This window comes from Camelina sativa, chromosome 6 (assembly GCF_000633955.1).
Source record: "Camelina sativa cultivar DH55 chromosome 6, Cs, whole genome shotgun sequence".
NCBI lineage: Eukaryota > Viridiplantae > Streptophyta > Magnoliopsida > Brassicales > Brassicaceae > Camelina > Camelina sativa.
Window position 1 is genome coordinate 20,554,947 of NC_025690.1, and position 20,236 is coordinate 20,575,182.

The 20,236-nt window shown below is 36.6% G+C and overlaps 6 protein-coding genes across 8 annotated transcripts; 2 read left to right on the forward strand and 4 right to left on the reverse strand.

Annotated features, from left to right (window-relative positions):
* Window positions 583-3,669, reverse strand: LOC104792579 (mitochondrial substrate carrier family protein B). 2 transcript variants are annotated; one of them, XM_019246968.1, is made up of 8 exons: window positions 3,325-3,669; window positions 2,824-3,000; window positions 2,587-2,736; window positions 2,356-2,457; window positions 2,201-2,271; window positions 2,008-2,075; window positions 1,730-1,893; window positions 583-966 (listed from the first exon to the last, which is right to left on the reverse strand). In XM_019246968.1, exons 1-8 carry the CDS (start codon window positions 3,520-3,522, stop codon window positions 895-897), a joined length of 1,002 nt encoding a protein of 333 aa, XP_019102513.1. In that variant the 5' UTR covers window positions 3,523-3,669; the 3' UTR covers window positions 583-894. The 2 variants fall into 2 exon arrangements, with proteins under 2 accessions (XP_019102513.1, XP_010517067.1); XM_010518765.2 differs by lacking the exon at window positions 583-966 and having other exon boundaries at window positions 1,346-1,893.
* Window positions 3,921-6,146, reverse strand: LOC104792582 (protein NRT1/ PTR FAMILY 5.6-like). The gene is made up of 4 exons (XM_010518766.2): window positions 5,874-6,146; window positions 5,575-5,792; window positions 4,938-5,482; window positions 3,921-4,843 (listed from the first exon to the last, which is right to left on the reverse strand). The coding sequence occupies exons 1-4, from the start codon at window positions 6,016-6,018 to the stop codon at window positions 4,000-4,002; spliced, it is 1,752 nt and encodes a 583-aa protein (XP_010517068.1). The 5' UTR covers window positions 6,019-6,146; the 3' UTR covers window positions 3,921-3,999.
* Window positions 8,701-9,549, forward strand: LOC104699291 (cell division control protein 48 homolog C; the record flags this gene model as incomplete). The annotated part of the gene is given in 3 exon segments (XM_010414617.2): window positions 8,701-8,796; window positions 8,798-9,205; window positions 9,208-9,549. Coding segments are annotated over 3 exon segments (846 nt in total), but the record flags the coding sequence as incomplete, so codon positions are not given.
* LOC104792583 lies at window positions 11,314-12,244 on the reverse strand. The gene has a single exon (XM_010518767.2). It carries the CDS (start codon window positions 12,203-12,205, stop codon window positions 11,453-11,455), a length of 753 nt encoding a protein of 250 aa, XP_010517069.1. The 5' UTR covers window positions 12,206-12,244; the 3' UTR covers window positions 11,314-11,452.
* On the reverse strand, window positions 14,364-15,320 carry LOC104792584 (copper transporter 4). Its single transcript, XM_010518769.2, has one exon. The coding sequence runs from the start codon at window positions 15,113-15,115 to the stop codon at window positions 14,675-14,677; it is 441 nt and encodes a 146-aa protein (XP_010517071.1). The 5' UTR covers window positions 15,116-15,320; the 3' UTR covers window positions 14,364-14,674.
* Window positions 16,999-19,721, forward strand: LOC104792585. Of its 2 annotated transcripts, none has more exons than XM_010518771.2 (3): window positions 16,999-17,483; window positions 17,582-19,218; window positions 19,298-19,721. In XM_010518771.2, the coding sequence occupies exons 2-3, from the start codon at window positions 17,668-17,670 to the stop codon at window positions 19,538-19,540; spliced, it is 1,794 nt and encodes a 597-aa protein (XP_010517073.1). In that variant the 5' UTR covers window positions 16,999-17,483; window positions 17,582-17,667; the 3' UTR covers window positions 19,541-19,721. The 2 variants fall into 2 exon arrangements, with proteins under 2 accessions (XP_010517073.1, XP_010517072.1); XM_010518770.2 differs by having other exon boundaries at window positions 17,002-17,200; window positions 19,298-19,719.

The window sequence follows — 20,236 nt, forward strand, 5'->3', positions numbered from 1 at the left end:
TGTGAGGAGAAGCGCTAATGAAGAGACGAGGATGATGTTGAAGAGGTTGGAGTCGATGACGGTTGGTGCGGGTGTGTTACCATCTGGATCCGGGTCGGGTGATTCGGATGCTGATGAGGTTATGTATATGAGGGCCAACTATGAGCATGTTGTTGGCAGCTCTGACTCCGAGTCGTTTCATCTCATTAACCCGGATGCTAACTCGGCTCAAGAACTCAGTATCTTCTTGCTCCGGACGTCTAGTTGAATTGGGCATTTTGGGGTATAACTTACGAATCCTTTTCATAAAGTTTTGTTTTTTTTGTTCGGGTTCAGAGATTTGTGAAGACAGATGAGTTAGGTCTCTTTAGTGTTTTAAGATCTCTTTTTTAGGATTTTGAGAGTTCTTGATGAGATAGTTCTTTGTTGGTCTTTTTGGATTTGAGTTCTTGATCTTTGTAAAACATTCTTTGTTAGAAAGACTGATGATTGTTTCGAGATTTTCTTGAGGAGTTGTAATCTTTTTTTGAAGTAACAAAATGTTCTCATTCCAGGACTGTTAAAATCTCATCATCTTTGTTACCAATACAAAAACACAGGATGAAGCAAACAAAAACTTACATAAGTATCATTAGAGTGTAAACATGATGGCAAACAGAGAAAGAACAAGACACAAATGTTATTCTCAGTAGATATGCTCACGTGGAACAGTGTAAATATGAATGTTTTTAACACCCAAGTGCAACTAAGTGACTAAAACCCCTACACACTGGAAAAAATTTCTCTATATTTTCACGGCGGTAAGAAGAATAAAATTTACTACCAAAAGCGTTGGAAAAGAAAACCAAGTTGTTCCTTTCTTCTACTAACTCTATAAGCAACAGCTAAACTCCACTGAAGTATAAGTGCAAGTTGTCAATTGGGGAGAGAAGTTAAGAGTATCCTGAAAGCCTCCATTGTCATGAAGAGGATACCAACGCCAGGAACCACTTTGTAATATTCAGGCAATATTCCTNCGGACGTCTAGTTGAATTGGGCATTTTGGGGTATAACTTACGAATCCTTTTCATAAAGTTTTGTTTTTTTTGTTCGGGTTCAGAGATTTGTGAAGACAGATGAGTTAGGTCTCTTTAGTGTTTTAAGATCTCTTTTTTAGGATTTTGAGAGTTCTTGATGAGATAGTTCTTTGTTGGTCTTTTTGGATTTGAGTTCTTGATCTTTGTAAAACATTCTTTGTTAGAAAGACTGATGATTGTTTCGAGATTTTCTTGAGGAGTTGTAATCTTTTTTTGAAGTAACAAAATGTTCTCATTCCAGGACTGTTAAAATCTCATCATCTTTGTTACCAATACAAAAACACAGGATGAAGCAAACAAAAACTTACATAAGTATCATTAGAGTGTAAACATGATGGCAAACAGAGAAAGAACAAGACACAAATGTTATTCTCAGTAGATATGCTCACGTGGAACAGTGTAAATATGAATGTTTTTAACACCCAAGTGCAACTAAGTGACTAAAACCCCTACACACTGGAAAAAATTTCTCTATATTTTCACGGCGGTAAGAAGAATAAAATTTACTACCAAAAGCGTTGGAAAAGAAAACCAAGTTGTTCCTTTCTTCTACTAACTCTATAAGCAACAGCTAAACTCCACTGAAGTATAAGTGCAAGTTGTCAATTGGGGAGAGAAGTTAAGAGTATCCTGAAAGCCTCCATTGTCATGAAGAGGATACCAACGCCAGGAACCACTTTGTAATATTCAGGCAATATTCCTCTGTAAATCCCTCTAAGGCCTTCTGACTTGAATATGTGTTTGAATGTTTCAAAGAGTCCAGTGTTATATACTCGCGCTCTTCCACCAGCTCCTTCCACTTGCATTCTTCTTCTCACAAGATCCAATGGATATGTAGCTACAAAAATTGTGGGCATCAAAAAGTTTGTCATCTGATACATATAGTAAGAAGCAGATATGTAGTGACGCTACAAACTATAACGCAGAGAGAAGGTCAGGTGGAATAGTAAACCTGTTGAAGAAACAGCTCCAGCTAGACCTCCACAACTAAGACCAATAAGCACTTTCGAATCATTTTGCCTGAAGAAGTTTCAAAGAAAATAGTAAGATATGTATGATGAGTTAATATCTGAAAAAAAAAAACAAATAAACTCAATAAGGAGTGCTAAAGTAACTGAAAAATCCCAACTATTGACGACTTTTACCTATGAGACTGCCAACATGATTTCAAAGACTCATACGCAGCGAAATTGATAGCAAGACTTGGCCCAACACCCTGCATCACAAAAGATGTACCAAGAAGAAGTTAAGAACCAACAAAGTTTGCACAAGAGAAAATGGGAAAGTAAACAAAGCATACCAACAATGTAGCACCAAGTCCTTTATACAGACCCAGAAGTCCCTCGTCTCTGCATATGGTACGGAAAGCATGCCCAATTCCCTGGTAATACATTGCATTTTTCTGGGAAGGATCACATATAATGCAATGCAAGCCATGAAAGTACAACTGGTTAGATCAAGGAACTAAATAAAGCTTTCAAACATCATATTCAAGAAGAAACACAAAATTTAAGGATAGGAAACCAATTACCTGTGCAGCAAGACGGGTCCTGACAAGATCAAGGGGATAGGTAGCTGAAGCAGCTGTAATTCCAGCCAAGCCACCACTAACAAAGTGCACAATCGGGTTGCCACTCCTATTACCTATAAAACTCTGTACGACGGGATTTGAATTGAAAAACTGCAAAAAAATAAAAGAGGCATTGTGAGGCTGAGTGACAAATCATGGTAAAAGGAGATTAGAGAAAAGAATTAGAATGCAACTCACTTTATTGTATTCTTCATATGCATAGAAGTTTACTGCAGTATAGGGAATCCTGTGTGCTACAGTAACCATATTCCCTTTCCAAAAGGCTCTAAATCCTTCCTCATTGATAATACGAGAAGCTTCACACCATAAGGTTGGACGGCTTATCACTGCACCTTCTGATTGCATGCCTTGCAACTGAAAGAGACAAGACAACAACCTTCTTAATAAAAAAACAAGAAGCTCTCAAGCCACCTATTATACCTATTATTGTAACAAAATAAAGCCTCGAACTTTGCTACGAGTGTCAAAATGTGTGATAAACCCAAAAGGACCAAACGAATTATACATGACTAATGACTTCATGAGCTCACTCAATGTTCTTAAACCCTCACATCAAAATTCCTAATCCAAAAACTCAAAACCAAGCAGGAAGCTCAAAAAAGACCCAATTTTTACAAATTCTATGTGATACCCACATTGACCAACGAAAAAAAAGGGAACTCAAATCTCAAACCAGACCTGAAACAAGATGGTGAGGCGAGCAAGAGGAGCGGTACAGGTCTTGCTAAACGCGCCGGCAATACCTCCAGCGAGTAAATTCTCAACGGTGCCTAACTGCCCCTGCGGCTTAATCTGCGGCAGGACGCTACTGTGAACAGTGGTTGCAGTGTTAAGTGCTCCATCCACCGCCACACCGACTCTAGCGTCAACATTCATATCTATCTATCACTCTTTTCTATGAGTAACCCGATTCTGGGTTGGTAGATTTGGAATCGAAGGTCACATCAATTGAAGGAAATTGAATTACGATGGAGATCAGAGACATCGACATGAGAGAGAGAGAGAGGGAGATAGAGAGAGGGAGAAAAGGTAAACTCTTTGAGAGAAACCCTAAATCTTGCTTGGAGAAGGAGAAGGGTATTTTGGTAAAACAACAAAGATCCGCGGAATATGCGTCAACCAACCGTTCGATTTCACTCAACTTGTCTTTTTTATTTTTTAAATTACTATTGTTACTTTGTTATGACATTGAAAATATATTTTGGCTTTGATTGGTAATAAGTTAGGATATTAGTAAAAAGATTGTACAAATAGATTATTCAAACAAAACAATGTGAAACAAAATTAAATATCAAATAGAAATCTTTTAACTTTAGAAAAACGTTTAGTGACATAGTGCATGTCTTTGTTTATTCAGGCGGCTAACACGGACGAATCAGTAGAGCCTTGGCTTGACTGCACACTTTTGTAAGGGCATCTCTTTGCTACAACTATAAAGACGCATATATTGGCTGCGGTTACACCGGCGAGAAACCAGTAGAACCGGTCTAACCGGCTGCTGTTTAGGTCCTTGCCGAACCAACTCTTCCCGGAGAAATCTTCCGCGAGAGTATCAACGGCTGTGATCAGGAGATTGTTAAGGAAGCTAGCCGCGCCTATGACACTTAGGTAAAACGCTATACCTAAGCTTCTCATGGAATCAGGGACTTGGTCGTAGAAGTACTCTTGGAGTCCAACGAGTGTGAAGGCGTCGGCGATGCCAATGATTATGAACTGTGGAGCTAGCCATATCACACGCAAGGCCGGTTTGTTGTTGTTATTGGTACGGTCCAATCGTTGTTTCTCAACTAGAGCTGCAATGATCATGGTGATGAGGGAGAAAAGCATACCGGTCCCGATTCTTTGGAGGATGTTGATGCCTCTTTGGTTCCGTGTGATGCGTCTTAGCAAGGGAATGAGGAGTTTCTCGTAGATGGTGATTGAGATGATCAGTGTGAGTGCGGTGAGAGAGAACATTGAAGCTGGAGGAAGCGTGAAGCCAGCTATGTGCCTGTCCATGGTAACTGCTTGTTTGATGAAGAAGGTCGAAGTTTGTGTCGCACAGATGCCAAAGGCCAGCGTTGAGAGCCATATGGGAATCACGTTGATGATCAGCTTCGTTTCTTCTACTTTAGTCAACGTTACAAGTCTCCATGGACTCTGTTTCTCTAGGGCCAGAGGATTGTTGTCTTCTATTATTGCTGCCTTGTCAAGAAATCTACAAGGAACCACACATCCGATCGCTCAGTTTAGTATGCTCAAGAATCAGAAATTAACAAATGGGGACATTGTTTGAGTTTGCTTCTACTCACTTAAGATGCTCTGTGTGACAGAGAAGCCGGCCACTAGTAAACTCTGCTTTGGAAACTTCATGAAGCAGAGAAGGATCAGAAGGATAAGGTAGATTTCTTTTGGCAATGGCGGCAACAAAGACCTGCAACATTGGTGTCAAAGGGCTACCCAAAGGTGTCCGGTGACGATAGAATGGTTTACCAGCGAGGAAGATGAGAAGTGATATAGCCATGACTACAGTTAGTATGATGCCGGCAACGCCCCAACCAACCCGATCTTCGATATAGACAACAGAAGTCACGGCCGTTAGGATACCAGCACATAGACTCACGTTCCACCAGTTAAAGAAAGACATCTTCATCTCTCTTTCTTTGACATGATCGTCGTCGAATTGGTCAGCACCAAAGCTCTCAAGGGAAGGCTTATGACCTCCTGTCCCTATGGAGATAAGGTAAATGGCAATGAAGAAGGCAATTTTGTGTGCTTCCCTAGGTTCAACGCACATTTCTTTGTGACAAGGTTTCAAGCTCGGTATGAACCATGACATTGTTAAGAGAAGCAAACCCTGTTTAACACATCAAGACACAGTTTAACGTTGTTTATGGAATTTATAAATAAAGTGGATTAGGGTAATTAAGAAGCAAGAACATATATTACCATAAGATAATTGGTGGTTGCAACCAAGACAGTAGCGTAACGGCCGAGATAAGCGTCAGCTACAAAGCCTCCAAGAAGAGGCATTAACGTAGTGACACCTGACCAGTAGTTCACATTTCTTATAGCCGTCTTGAGATCTTGGTGGAGAATTGTTGTTAGGTAGACAACCAAGTTCGTAGCTAGTCCAAAGTAACTAAGTCTCTCGCTGAATTCAATTACTGCGCATAGAAGATGAAAAGAAAAAAGACTTCACAAAGATGATATAAAGTTTCAGTATATATACAATCAAAGTTCTATACCGATGATGAAGAGTGCAGCCCTCCAAGCGCCAGTTCGAGCTCGAAGAGGAACACGTCCTCTGCTATCGAGAGAAGAATCAAGAACCCATTTCTGTTGATCATCGTACGAATCTTGAAGTTCTACACCAATCTTCTTATGCTCCATATATTTCAAAACTTTAATGGACAAAACACACTACACGAGGGAGTTGATTCTTAATTAAGGAGTGTGTGTGTGTGTAGTGATCTGTTAGTGAAGAAGCAAACTTGGTCCTCTTTATATAACCTTAAGCTCGCTGTGTTGACTCATCATCTTATACAGTGTTTTCCATATCATGTGCTCACTCTTTCACATTGCTTTATTTGCAGTCCCAAGCAATTTTTATTTTCTAATTATATATCTTTTATTTTGCTTCAAATTCTCGTTGAGGACCGTATCCGCATAGATGAAAATATAAGAAATAATCTAAAAGCTAAGGTCACATACTCAGATAAAGTTGCACTTGCAAGAGCTAAGTACAAAAGAGAAGTATCAGAGAGATGTGAAGACAGAACATAGCTCCCAATTCGTTTTTGCTTGTCCTGCAACTTGATCAAAAATCCAAACCGAGAATGAAACTGCAAGTTGAAGATCACATCCTCAATCTGTCCTTTTACAGGATCGTTTTTCTATTCTTTTCACCTTTCCAGGCAGAAACAAGAAAAATATATTCCCTTAACTACGTACGTACGGTATATAAACACAAAGATTATATATATATTCACAAAAAGTGTTATCCTTTTCTGACAGAACAAAATGAAGAATATGAAGTCAAGTTAAAACTACCCACTCAATTAACTTTTCCTTATTGTGAATCAAATCTCTCAATATTCTGCATCTTGTCACAATTATCTTCTTGCCAAGGCAATATTACAACCCTTAATCCTGACTACCCTACTCCATTAGGATCTGAGATGCATAACATAGCTCAATAAATCCAATGCTTCCATGCTTCACTTCACTGACTCTAGTCTAGTCTCTACTGACCTTCTTCGTTTCAAAATAGATCTCACCTCTCTTTGGTATTTTACCATTTACAATACTTCAGTACCTAGATCATACACCTTCTAACCATACTCATAACATATTCAACAACTACAAATAACACTAAGCCGCACAAATTTTCACAATGTCATGCCAAGAAATATTGAGCTTAATTTATGTCTCTTATTAGTTGATCATTATACTTTGATACATTACTATTACCACAACCACTCATGAAGAACAAAGAATTACAGCTACGGGTTATTACTCATATCATTAGAAAAATGCAAACGCGCTAAAATTTATATGTACTAGTTTTAATGCTCACAGTACAGTGATTTAAATGGATTTTTGTCAGGGAAAATGTTTTAAGGTGATCATGACACCAATGAATCATTAGTTTGTGATCATAGTTAAGGTCTAGTGGATTTGCAATTACTAACAAAATCCAAACTTATCTTGAAGATTGTATACGCTCCGATAAGCATTTAAGAGTCGACATACTATCTTATATCAAATGTGACATTATGGCTTGGCTAGGAAAGTGGATAAACCTTTCCCCATCTATATAGTGTTAACCACTATTGACTGAATTTTCGACAGACAGTACTAACGAAAACAAACAGTACTGAAAAGAAAAGTAAGAGATAATCTTGTAACAAGACTTGGCGCAGCTTAGCAAGTATGACTATTGCAAATGGTGGGGGGAACTTTAAAGAAAAACTATTTTGAGTGTTGCCACATGAAAACCTCATTTTCCAATGAATGGTCTTTTCTTTTCCAATGGAAAAATGAAAAACATGTTTTGCCTGGAAGTAGGACCTCCACTTCGGTGAAGTTACTTTTGAAAGAAAAGAAAAAACTACTAAAATTGGCTTAGAGTTTCCATTCTTAAGGGAAGTTTTGATATCATAAAGCATAAGCTCATATCCTCGTAGTAGACGCTTCAATGGACAACTTGAACAACACCTATGCCTTGTTGATCTCTTGCCAAAAAGTCCTATTATTTTCTCTCTTTCTTTTTTCTGTTTTTATTTTGGACTCTGAGAAGTGAAAAGCTACGAAAGCTAGAATGACTACTTTCACATGGTTGTCATGGCAACAAGATAAGCAAAATACTTTTAAACGATTTGAAATTTGATGGAAATTGCTATAACATCCACTAAGCCACACATTCTTCTATATACTTCACGTTCTTTGCTCCCCATAAAAAGTTGTAATACGTACAGTCTCCCATTGTTATGCACTGCTAAAACAGTAGTCAGTAGAAGTGGGTCATAGGAGACACATTCCAACACATATATGGCTATGAATCAAATGAAGCACCATGCAATGGTTGATGAGTCAGAGGACGTTACCATCAAGAGCTAAAGATGACAATTGATTGAACGTCGGAAAAATGGCTAACCAATTCAGAGCAGACACGATGGTCTTACAAGTGGAACCATTCCCATTGGATTAGATATACATATAGTGAATCAGAGTACTTGAAGGAATAGTATCAACAATAGACATGTATGCCAATCATTGATATTGCCGATACGTACCACACGAAGAAGTGGCAAAAAAAAAACTAATTTGTGGAGATCATGCCATTATCAAAGACATACTTTTTGACATCCAATAGACTTAAGTCATTTCAGTATCATATAGATTTCATCCATTTAATTAAGTATAGGTGATCACCAATTAGTGCTGATCACGAATAACGGAATAAATAAATTTTCTATCAATACCTATGTGTGATTTACCAATTAACATTTGTCTTCACAAATCTATGTGTGATCAATCACTAATATCACAAACATATTGGCAAAAATTTGACGCAATTTGAACACACCACTACACACACATCACAACCCCATTTTTGTATTTGGAACACTCCTTCCCCTGTTTCCCAGAAACCCCAGTCTGAAAAACATTTGAGATGGGGAAAAGAGGCAGTAGTAGCGGGAGCGTTCCTATTAGGGGATTTACGAAACTTGTTATAGAATCAAGGAATAAGGGATTAACTGTGGAGGAGATTGTAGATGACCTTCGTTCCAAGAACCGTGAATGCGTTCGGTTGAGACGTCAAATCCTCATGATCAAAGTCAAACAAATCATAAACTCCTTGAGTGAAGAAGAAGACGATGAAATTGAGGGTAGTAGGAAGAAACAGAGGCGAGACGATTCTGAACAGAGGAACTCGGATTTATGTATATCAGCATCATCACCACATTCTTCTGCTTCCTCACCCGGATATGTATTGACATCAGACGATAACATGCAGTTTGATATCACCAATGATGGCTTACGTGTTTCTTACTCTAATAAATCCAAGACACCAATTACGCCTTTAATTTTCCTACGGAGACAATGAAGATACAAGCTATGTCTAGTGAAGACGGAAGTAAAGGTTGTGATGTGGAGGTAAAAGGACCGACCTTTAAGGACTTGGGTGGGTTGAAAGGTGTTTTGGATGAGCTCATGTTTGATGTGAAACTCCCATTTTTGTGTCCTGACGTAACGCAAGCTATTTGTATGCAACCAATTTCTGGTTTATTGCTTTATGGTCCATCTGGTTGTGGCAAGTCCACACTGGCTTATGCCATCGCCAATGAAACTGGTGTACCCTTTTATATGCGTTCTGCTTCTGAATTGGTTTCTGGTGTTTCAGGTATGATCGCTTAGTTCTATTTCTTTGCTTTGCTTTCTCTAGCTAGACTGGTTTGGTAATAATAAATTGGCATTTTAATGTCCTTCTTCTAGGTGGATCGAAGAGAATATCAGGGAACTCTTTTCTAAAGCCTATAGAACAGCACCCTCTATTATCTTTATCGATGATTGACGCAATTGCATCAAAGAGTTTAAATAAAATTTTAAAATTGTTAATTAATGTATAATGATGCACATTACTTGTGCAATGTGGTCTATTCAATATGATCTTCAAAATATTATTAAATTAAGCAAGCATGTTTAGGTAATAGGTATACGCAAGTATGGTAAAACCTTAATAAATTAATAATGTATGACCTTTATAAAGATTTAATTTATCAATAAATTATAAAGATTTAATTTATCAATAAAATATAAAATGATGGAAAGATTTTTCTATTCAAATATGAGTTAGAGCTTTCAGTTAAGGTAATCTCTACTCAAGGTTTTAGTTGCAGATTAGTAAAGTTGTTCAATGTTGTTACTCTTTCCCATTCACTATTCTTGTAGACTTAGATATCTCTGTTGACCTATACAGCAGTTCTTCTATCAATAAAAAGACTCATACGCAGAAACAACAGTTGCTTTCGGGTTTGTATGAAGTCTTGATAAAGAATGGTGATTCAGCTAGCTTACTCTTTCCGTTTTGGTTCCTTTTATATATGATTCACTGCTTTTTGCCTTATCCTTAAAAAAAAAGTTTTCTACTATATAGTTCAAGTACTTGCGATTTGTCTCACCTCCATTATCATGTAAAAAAATAAAATAAACAGTTTTGTGTGGCCAACTGGTATTTGTTAAGAATGCTTGAGTTCCCATTGTGAAATTCTTGAGCGTCCCCAGAGCATTCCTTGTGACATTTCTATTGATAATCTGGAAGTGCTTTTGAAGAGCATTCCTTGTGACATTTCTATTGATAATCTGGAAGTGCTTTTGAAGAGCAGGTTCTTGTTCTGGATCAGTGAAATAGATGAGAGACTCCGCTACCTGGTTTTGCTAGTAAGTTAAAGTGATTGATTTGTATCTCTAAAGCTTTAATTGATTCTTTGACATATATATATATATATATATATATATATATATATATATAGATATCTCGTGTATATTCTACCATTCTTAGGTGAAGGAATGGGCCAAAGCTCAGAATATCAACGATCCTAATTAAGGTTTTCATCATTTGTGTAACAGGAAGCGCTAAAAGAAGTTCAACCTAGTTTAGCTAGAGAAGGATTCTCTACTAGGCCTGGTGTAACGTGGGATGATGTTGGCGGCCTTGATCATCTAAGAGAGGAGTATAATGACCATGTTATTTTACCATTAAAATTCCCGGAAAAATGCAAGGTAATAATCAATTAAGTAAACAAAGAATTTGGCTAGTGCTATTGGTAATATTCACAATTTCCTTACCATGTGGAAAAAGAGAAGATTCACTGATGTAAACAATGTGCCTTACAAGTTACATTGAGTACTAGCCCTCTGTGATATGGTACACTAGAACAGAAGCTTATAGAAGCACTAAAAAAATGTCCTGCATCATGTTCCATCATCCTTTTGAACTCATGTATAGCCAGTAAAATGATTTCTACACCACATGAATTATAAAATTACAGCATTGCCTATCACCACCTAACAAGTCTTCTAGAGAGTGAAAACCACATCCTGTAAACTGATACTATCCTATAAACAGATTCAAAGAAACACACATTTGCACACTCATAACTATCTATGCACATTTGGCAATGCCTATAATCTCAAATCATTGATCCATCTCTTAAAACTAATACTTGAACAGAGACATCTGTGTGTGATGATTAAGCATAAGCACATACAGGTTTACATACAACGTTTATGTTCAGAGACATCATCATTTGATCATAATCTAAGATCCAACTTCGTATCTCCCATCGTTCTGTAAAGTCATTTCATATACCTGAGACGTTCCATTTCTCAAATTCCCACCATTAACACGATTCTCAAACCTCTTCTTACCTCCTTCACCTCTCTCAATCCCCTTGATTCCAACCTTCTTCCTCACCCTACGACCACGTAGCTTCCCATCTCTTGGCTCAACCTCTTCTTCACCATCTGATTCGGAGTTTGATAATCTACCATAAGGCTTCACACTATGAACAACACCTTTAGGAAAAAACCTAGCGGAAGGCAAATCATCAACACCACTCTCAAACAACTGCGGACCATCTCGATCAGTCCACAGATCGAACCCTCCAGGTTTCTGAAACCGATCCGCGAGCACCTTGACTTGCTCGTCGGCGCAAACGGAGAACAGATTCGGCGGTTTCTGAACCGGCTCCCAAGGTCGTTCAAGCTCAGCAACCGCCGCTTTAAGCTCGGCGCGTTTCCTCATCTCGTAGATCTGGCGTTCTCGGCATAGCCTCGCTTTGAGTAGCTGTTTCTGTTTCTTCGCTTGCATCCTTTTCCACTGCCATTTCGAGACGCCGCCTGGGAATGTTCTCGGACCGCCGCCCATACGGATAACCGTCGATTTTCGTGGCTGCGGTGAGGGTTTGAGAGATAGTGAAGATAGCTTTGAGGTGAGAGAATCGATTTCCGGCGAGGTGAAGAACGATGTTGATTTGAAGCCGGAGAGGTGGATTCCGATCATCGTCGCCATTGGGTATCCCACGGACGAGAGAGAGAGAGAGCTATTTTATCTGTTCCTTTTTAATTTATTTTTTTTCAAATGTAACTGTGAAATGAAATTACAATTTTGGGCTTGGAGTTGGGCTGACTTTCTCGGTCAACTCAGAGACTATTTTCAATTAACTAGTATTGGTTTTGGGAGATTACCAGAAATGGCTATCAAGATAATAAAATTTAGGAGAATTACAAGAATAACAAAAAGTGAATCAAGTAAAAAAAAAGGATGAACGTTTTTTTTTTTTTACTGACTTAAGATGGAAAGGGAGAAATTACATTGTCATTGCGACATCATTTTGAGAATATTTTGTACAGTTTTTTGTGTGTCTAAAATAAATTTTAAAATTGTTAATTAATGTATAATGATACACATTACCTAGTATAGAGAAAAACCATGTTAAATTGTGTTTTTAATTGTTCATTAGGAATGTATGGTGGATACTAAACCATAATCTATATTATCTTCTTCATTTTTACTTTATTTTAAAAAAATCAACAATAGTTAGATTAATAATGATCTCAAATCCTAGGAGAATTTGAACAAATAAGGCGATAAGAAGATAAAATAATTTTTTTGAATAGACAAAAATGTATTCATTTTCTGTTTTTGTATTTCTTTGAAACAAAATTAGAAATCCATGTGTCATTTAAAAAAAAAATGTTGATATGTAAAAGGCATATTATCAATTTGAAATCCATGTGTCATTTTTAAAAAATGTTGATATGTATCTCTTGAAACATATCTCCTAATCTACTCTTCTTAACTTTTTCCCCTCTCCTATTTTGCAGCCTTTCCACGGGAAGAAATAGTGAAAGCAGAATCAAACAAGATAAAAATTCTTAATCTTGATTTTTTAATAAATTGAGTTGGTTTTTTTTGTTTGAAATTAACTACTAATGTAGTTAGAAATTAAAAAAAAAAAATATATATATATATATATATATATTGAAGTAGTTACGGTTAGGTGATACAGTGTCGCTTGATAATTGAAATTAATTTTATATTAATAACTAACATTTTAAGTTATCTCAATGGTAATGGTAATGGTAATGCATGTAACGAATCAAAACTAACATTTTTGAGTTATCTCACTGATAATGGTAATCCATGTAACAATCAAAACTAAATATAGTTGTTTAAAAATATATATATATATATATATATATATATTTGATCTCGAAAATATTATTAAAATAAGTATGTTAAGGTCAGTGCGACTATCTATCAAAAATATCGACCAGTAACATGAAATCAAATTTGTTCAGATAGAAATCTATAAAAGTGACGAATTCGGAATTCTTATAAGAAGATAATATTTCTAAGTATAAGCATGCATAATGAATTTGACAACGAGACATGATATTTAAGATTAAATAGATTCAAATATAGAAGTTGTTTAAGACATTCATTATATCAAGATTTAGTGACCATTGCTCAACTACCGCAATTTTTAGTTCAAAAATTACTGAGTTAGTGATTTAGATACCAACAATTCTAAAAAAGTTTCAAAAATTCAAATTATATGTTGATACTTGGGGTTGTATGTTCCTCTCTGAATTTTTTTTATGAGTTACTTTTTCAAATATTTTTAAAAATGATGATCTTATGGTCCTTAATATTTTTAGAAATAAAGTATGTTACGTTTTTGAGGTTTTTTAAAAATGAGGTAGGTCATCTAAATTGTTATTTTCTTAAGATTTAATTTGTAAACTTTTTTCTTCCATTGAGTTACCAATTATGGAGTTGGTCTTTTAATTAATATATGGTTTGACCAAAAACACTAAAATGAGCAACTTCAACTTTTTAGAAGGTAAAGAATTACTAATCCGCGGTAAAATTTACACTTTTTCTGATGAGTGTTGAAAATATTCTTTGAATTACTAAAAAATTAAAACGTAAACATTCACTAAACCTCGCTAATTAAAAAGTGTTGTGTTTTGTGTCTCTTTTGTACTTGCACGTTATTGAATTACAAAAATAGTATTTAGTACTATATACTGTAACTTTTAACTGTAATTTTGCGCAGCTTACACTTCTATACATTAAAAAAACCTCCAAAACATTCCATCTTTAAGAAACAGAGGAAATATTATTTGTTAATTTCCAAAATCAATATATATATATATATAACTGTTGTAGTTGTAGATGTATTCCACAGAAGAATTTGGTATTTGTACATTTGGCAAAGTTATTCTCACAATCACTAACAAATAAAATGAAAACCAAAGTAACAGATCGCCACTTACTTCACTCACCAAATGTAACGTACGATACGAATCATAAAACAACTCTCTCTCTCTCTCTCTCTCTCTCTCTCTCTCTCTCTCTCTCTTTTTACATGTCAATGAACACACACAAATGACAAATCACACCATAAACCAAACAAGTTCCATTCTCGTTTAGTTCGGTGTTAAACCATGCAGATACTGATATTCACGATTCCTACCCGTCGACTCGACCCACATTCCGAAACGCCCGTCCACGAAAAACGGCGAAACCAAGAGCATGCCCAAAGATCGCGACTAGGAAAACGCCACCATTGAACGAAACAACAGCAAGAATCACAAGGTAGCTAAACCCGGACTTAACAGCATACATAGCCGTACGGAAAGCAACTTTAGCAAGCTTATCAGCACCCGGTTTGATTGTGTCTGCGTCAGAGCACCGAGCTAGCCACTCATTTAAGAACGCCAACAAGAAGACGAAGATAAGTGCCAGCGCATACATCCCACGGTCAGAACCAGGCCATCCTGAGAAGAGCACTTGGCAGTTGTAACCCCAATAAAATGTTGGGTGTAACAGTGACGGTCTGTGTGGCGTTTGCGTTTGCGTTGTGGTGTTGGTGGTGTTCCAAGCCTCTACTACGTTTTTGCTCGACAACATTTCCTTTAATTTGGTGGAAAAAAAAAAGAGAATTGGGAGAGGTCGTTGTTGTAGTGGACATAGGGGACTCGGCTAGTCTTAGCCTATAAAAAGTATTTCGTCTTGAGAGGAAGAGACTGGTCCTACTAATTATATGCTATGTTCTTGTTATGAAGCAAACTCGAGATTTCCTTGTCGGATTTTTCTTTCAAAAAAGCTACACTACGTCCATTAATAAAGTTATTATTTGCCGTATATTTGTACTGAAAATTCGTTTTTCTCCAGCTTATATATAAACAAATTAATGCATATATGCATATTTTGTAAGCTAAGTAGCTAGCTAACTATAGGTAAAGTATCTTCTTCTTTTTTTTTCCTTCGTAATATTTTTTTTTGTTAAAGGTATTTCCTATACGTGTATAAGTTACATAAAAATAATACATGATCCAATAAAATGTAAATTAAATTAACAACGAAAATTAATCTAATATTTTGAAATTGTGTCGGCAGAGAAACAGTTAAATGTTTACTTTACCAAAAGAAATCATAGAAAATAAGCAAAAAGAAGAAGAGCTATACGGCTGGATTATAAAACATGAAAAAGGAGAGATGCATGAGATGGTATGGCGCTATAGTTAAAAGCTTTTCTAAAGTTATTGTAAATACTGAAGGCCAATGCAGCGACTCTAGCTAGGGATGGTTTGTCTTGACAATTTGGAATTTAATGATGTCGAGTTTGAGTGCGATTTTAAGTAGTTGATCCAGGCTATTGTTGATCCAAGTGATAAGTGGCTTCGACTTCAAATTTCCAAAAGGAGAGTTTTGGACGATAAAAATAAGATTTCAACCCACGTTCTCCTTCCGAAGTCGCCACACATATCTATGTGCGGATGACATAGCAAAATATGCTTGTTCCTTCCCATGTTATTGTGAAGTTCTTGATTCTTGATATCAATTGGCTATGTGATACCTATATATCTAATCTAGTTAATGGTTGAGATGGATAATCACAACTTGTATATATTATTTGGTAGTGAAATATAAGTAAATTAAGTTTGAGAGGGGGCCGGAGAGAAGAAGGAGAGCTATGTTTGTATTCATCTATCACAAACATTGTGTAGACATATATACACTTCAAATAGAACCGGAGGATCACTCTCAACTAAAACAACCTTATACGGATTAGCCAAGGAGATCTACTTACCTAAAAGGCTAAAACCAACTTTACATTTTTCGTAATGATCTTAATAAAATATATTTCAAAATTACACCTTTTCTCTAATGCATTTCAAAATTCCACTTGATTGATGTAAAAGTGTATATATTCGATCCATTGGTTTTGAATCTAGATCTAATGTCAAGGCACACCTATATATATGAAAAATAAAATCAATTGAAGTTCATAGCTGTCAATTGTTTTTCTTCAGCGGAAACAGTCCTTTCAATAATGCACAAAAAAAAAGAGAGTGATAGCAAAATAATTCACACAAAACAATTTCATGCATCTTAGCCGGACCAAAAATTTCCTACGAAATCATTGTCAGCTTTCTTACTCATCACATCATGCGGTACGGTACCACCACCCTTTGGACCACCCCAATTTGACAAAATCACATCCAATAGATCTTATCAAGACAAGATTTCCAAATCAAACTAAAATGTAAGAGGATGTACCAAATTTAGAACACTAAACACCGCAAGTTCTACATACATTTAGTTGTACAAATCTCATCCTATATATCACCACCAATCATAATAAAGACACAACTTCATCTGTTAAATGTTTTAATATCAGAATTTATTAAATCAGAGTAACGAGTAAAGACAGGATATTTAACGGAAGAGAGTGTGTAATAAATAAAGAAGGAATTAAATACAGTAGTAGTAAGTAGTAACTGAAACTCAAGTGTTTGGACTTTAGTGGCAGTTTTAAGTACTTTGCTTCGGACAGAATCATCTTCTACAAACACACACACACACACACACTACATTCTTCGTCTCCCTTCGTCTTCTACCTTATTTTTTTTTTTGATTTCGCGCCACCATGCTTCAAGCTTTTCTTTACCCACACATAGCTTTCTCCGATCTGCCTGAGTTTTTTTCTCCGTAAGTGGTCCCTAATTCCCACTTTTACCATCTCTCTCTCTCGTTTGGTTTGGAAAAAAGAAAAGGGAAAGTGTCAATTTCGTTTTTGCTTTCTCTTTCTTCTTCTTTGCTGATTTTCTTAACAAAGGTTTCTGATTCTCCTAAATTTTACTTAGATCTGTGTTTGTGTGTGTGTGTGATTGATTCCTAAGAACTACTCTAGAGATCTACTGATATTCTCCAGAGCCTCAATTCTTCAAAGATACTTTAGCTTTGTTAAGAATTGAGTATGAAGTATTCAATTGTATGACTCCGTTGAGTTCTCTAGTGAAATTTTTATGCTTTCATTCTCTCATAATCTTTGTTTTTTTGGACTCACATGTTATGTCTTATAATTTGCAGAGTGTTTAGTCTAAAGGTGGATGAAGATTTAATATAGTCTTGAATGCAATATAGAGCAGGAGGTTGCAGGTGATTATTATATCACTATGGTGAGGCAACAAAGAGCCTCCAAGGTTCATGAGGATAGATATCCCTCGTGTCAGGGCAAGGATGAGTCAGTGAAGCATGATATGTTGGATCCGCCAAGGTATCTAAGAAGAACTAGAGAAGATTTTCGCGGTAAAGCGCTCAGTTTTGGGGTTTTGGACTGGAAACAGTTGGAAAAATGGAAAGATACTAATGCAGAGGGAAGCAATGGGTCATCATGTTGTAGTTATGAGGAAACTGCTGCAAGTTCCTTGGAACTAGATTTATCAACCGGTGTTGTTAAAAGGTTGGAGGTGGATTTGAAGTCTCAACACTTGAGAAATCACAGTTTCTCACTTAGATCACACGCTTCTTCAGATGCAATGGATGCTGATACAGTGATGAGAATGGATCAAAAGGGCAAAAAAGATCATCAACTTCTGAGTATGAAGCAGAAAGAACATCAAGTATCTCTAAATAAGAGTCTATTAAAGAAAGAACTAAGTAATGCCTCTGAGCTTAGCTCGTGTATCTCTCCAGGGTCAGAGACAAGTTCCAAGCTTTTATCTGAGGTATCTAGTACAGTTGGATGTCAAGATAGAAGGCGTGATATCGAAGGTGAATGCTCAAGTCCGGTAACTGTGGTTGAAAGGAACCAAAATTTTATTGAGAAACCATTTTTGTTGGATCAAAATATTCACATTTTGACATCTAAAAAGGGAAGAGATGCTTCCCCTAACCGGCGGTTTAGCTTCAGTTTTAGTCAGATGAGTAGAAGTTTCAGTTCCAAAGAAAGCTCATCTCATGCTTCAGCTAAATCAGGTCCTTTGACATTCAACGACTCAGTTTACCCCAATCACCACTCAACCAGAACAAAGCCAAAGGGTCACAGCAGAACTAGATCAGGTCCTATATTAATACCCAAAACCGAAAAAAGGAATGTCCCATTACAAGTAGCTTCAAAACCTTCAAAGACAACACCACCAACCATGGAGAAGAACCAATGCAGATCAAGAGTTCACGCTCTTTTGCAATTCACATTGAGAAAAGGTATCAACTTGTTTCAGTTTGTGGTTGGAGACAACAACAGCAATAACGTTCTTGCCGCCACCATGAAGAGTTCAGATTCTTCTACACGGTCTTACACATTGTACACCGTCAACGAAGTCAAGAACAAGAGTGGGAACTGGTTAGGCCGCAACAAGAATGAACATCCATTTGTACATACAACAATTGGTCATATGAAGACTGTTACCTCTTCAACCTCAGACTCATCAATCCACAAATCAGAATCTGTTCTGTTCGGTCCTTCAACCAATGAGGAGCTTGCAGCTATTGTTCAGACAAGAAACCTGAGTCAGAGACATAGCAGAACTACAATTATACTCCCAAGTGGAGTTCACACATTGCCTAAAGACAGTAACGATGCCCCTTTACCGTTGATTGAGCGGTGGAAGTCAGGTGGAGCATGCGACTGCGGTGGTTGGGACATTGGTTGTAAGCTCCGTGTCATCTCTAATGATCATACAAAGTCTCACACTTTCTCCTCAAGCTTTCAACTTTTTGATCAGGTAAACTAACTCGTTCTGTTTAAGCACAATTTTGATGATTTTTGAGACATCTTTAACACTTGATTGAGTTTCTCCACAGGAAAGAGACGAGCCAGCATTCAAAATAGTGAGCCACGGAGATGAACTCCACTCGGTTGAGTTCGGCTCATCGATCTCTCTTTTGGAAGCGTTCTTCATCTCGTTGGCTGTGACCAGTCATCAGAGTTGGTGTCAGAAGGAGGAGGAAGAAGAAGCAGTTTTGATCGGAGATGGTTTGTTGAAGAGAGAAACACCGGCGAAATACGCAACGAACCCACCGGTTTCTCCAATCGGTCGGGTCTAGAGGCAGAGAAGAAGCTTACTGGGCTAGACTGTGTTGGATCTGATGTGGGCTGGGCTTTAATATAATTGTAATTAACAGTTTATATATATGACATAATTAATCGTTTTAGAATTTGTGCAATGTACAAAATAGTGTAATGCATTTATGAATAATATATAAGTTAAGGGTTTTGCTTGCTATATTACCATAAAATACCTTTGTTTTTTTCAATATAAAAATAAGTCCCTACTATTTATAATTCTTGTTTAATTTATATATTTCCTAAATTACTTTTTTATCCTAGGTACAAAATCAGGAACATTGTTGGAAAAAACTTTTCAACTGAAGACGTTTTTACGGTTGGATCGAAAATCATTTGGTCTATTTTTATTTATTTATTTTGTCAAAAAAAATCATTTGGTATTTAAATAAAGTTATTTATGAGAAAAGGAATTGAGGATAGATAGACAAGTGAGGGAGCATGTGAGGAGGATTCAATAAAACTGTATTTGTCAATTGACAGACATGCTTCGCTGCTTTACCCTACGTACCCACATGCTACTCCATAATCACAATATTTACTTAATTTAATTAGAAACCTTTGTATGTAGTATTTGTTTAAAAGTTGCAAATTGGCCACTTACTAAACTCTAATTACCCCCCGACATCACCTTCAAAATTTTAAATTAAAGCGTTAATAACGGTTGGTGGGTTCAT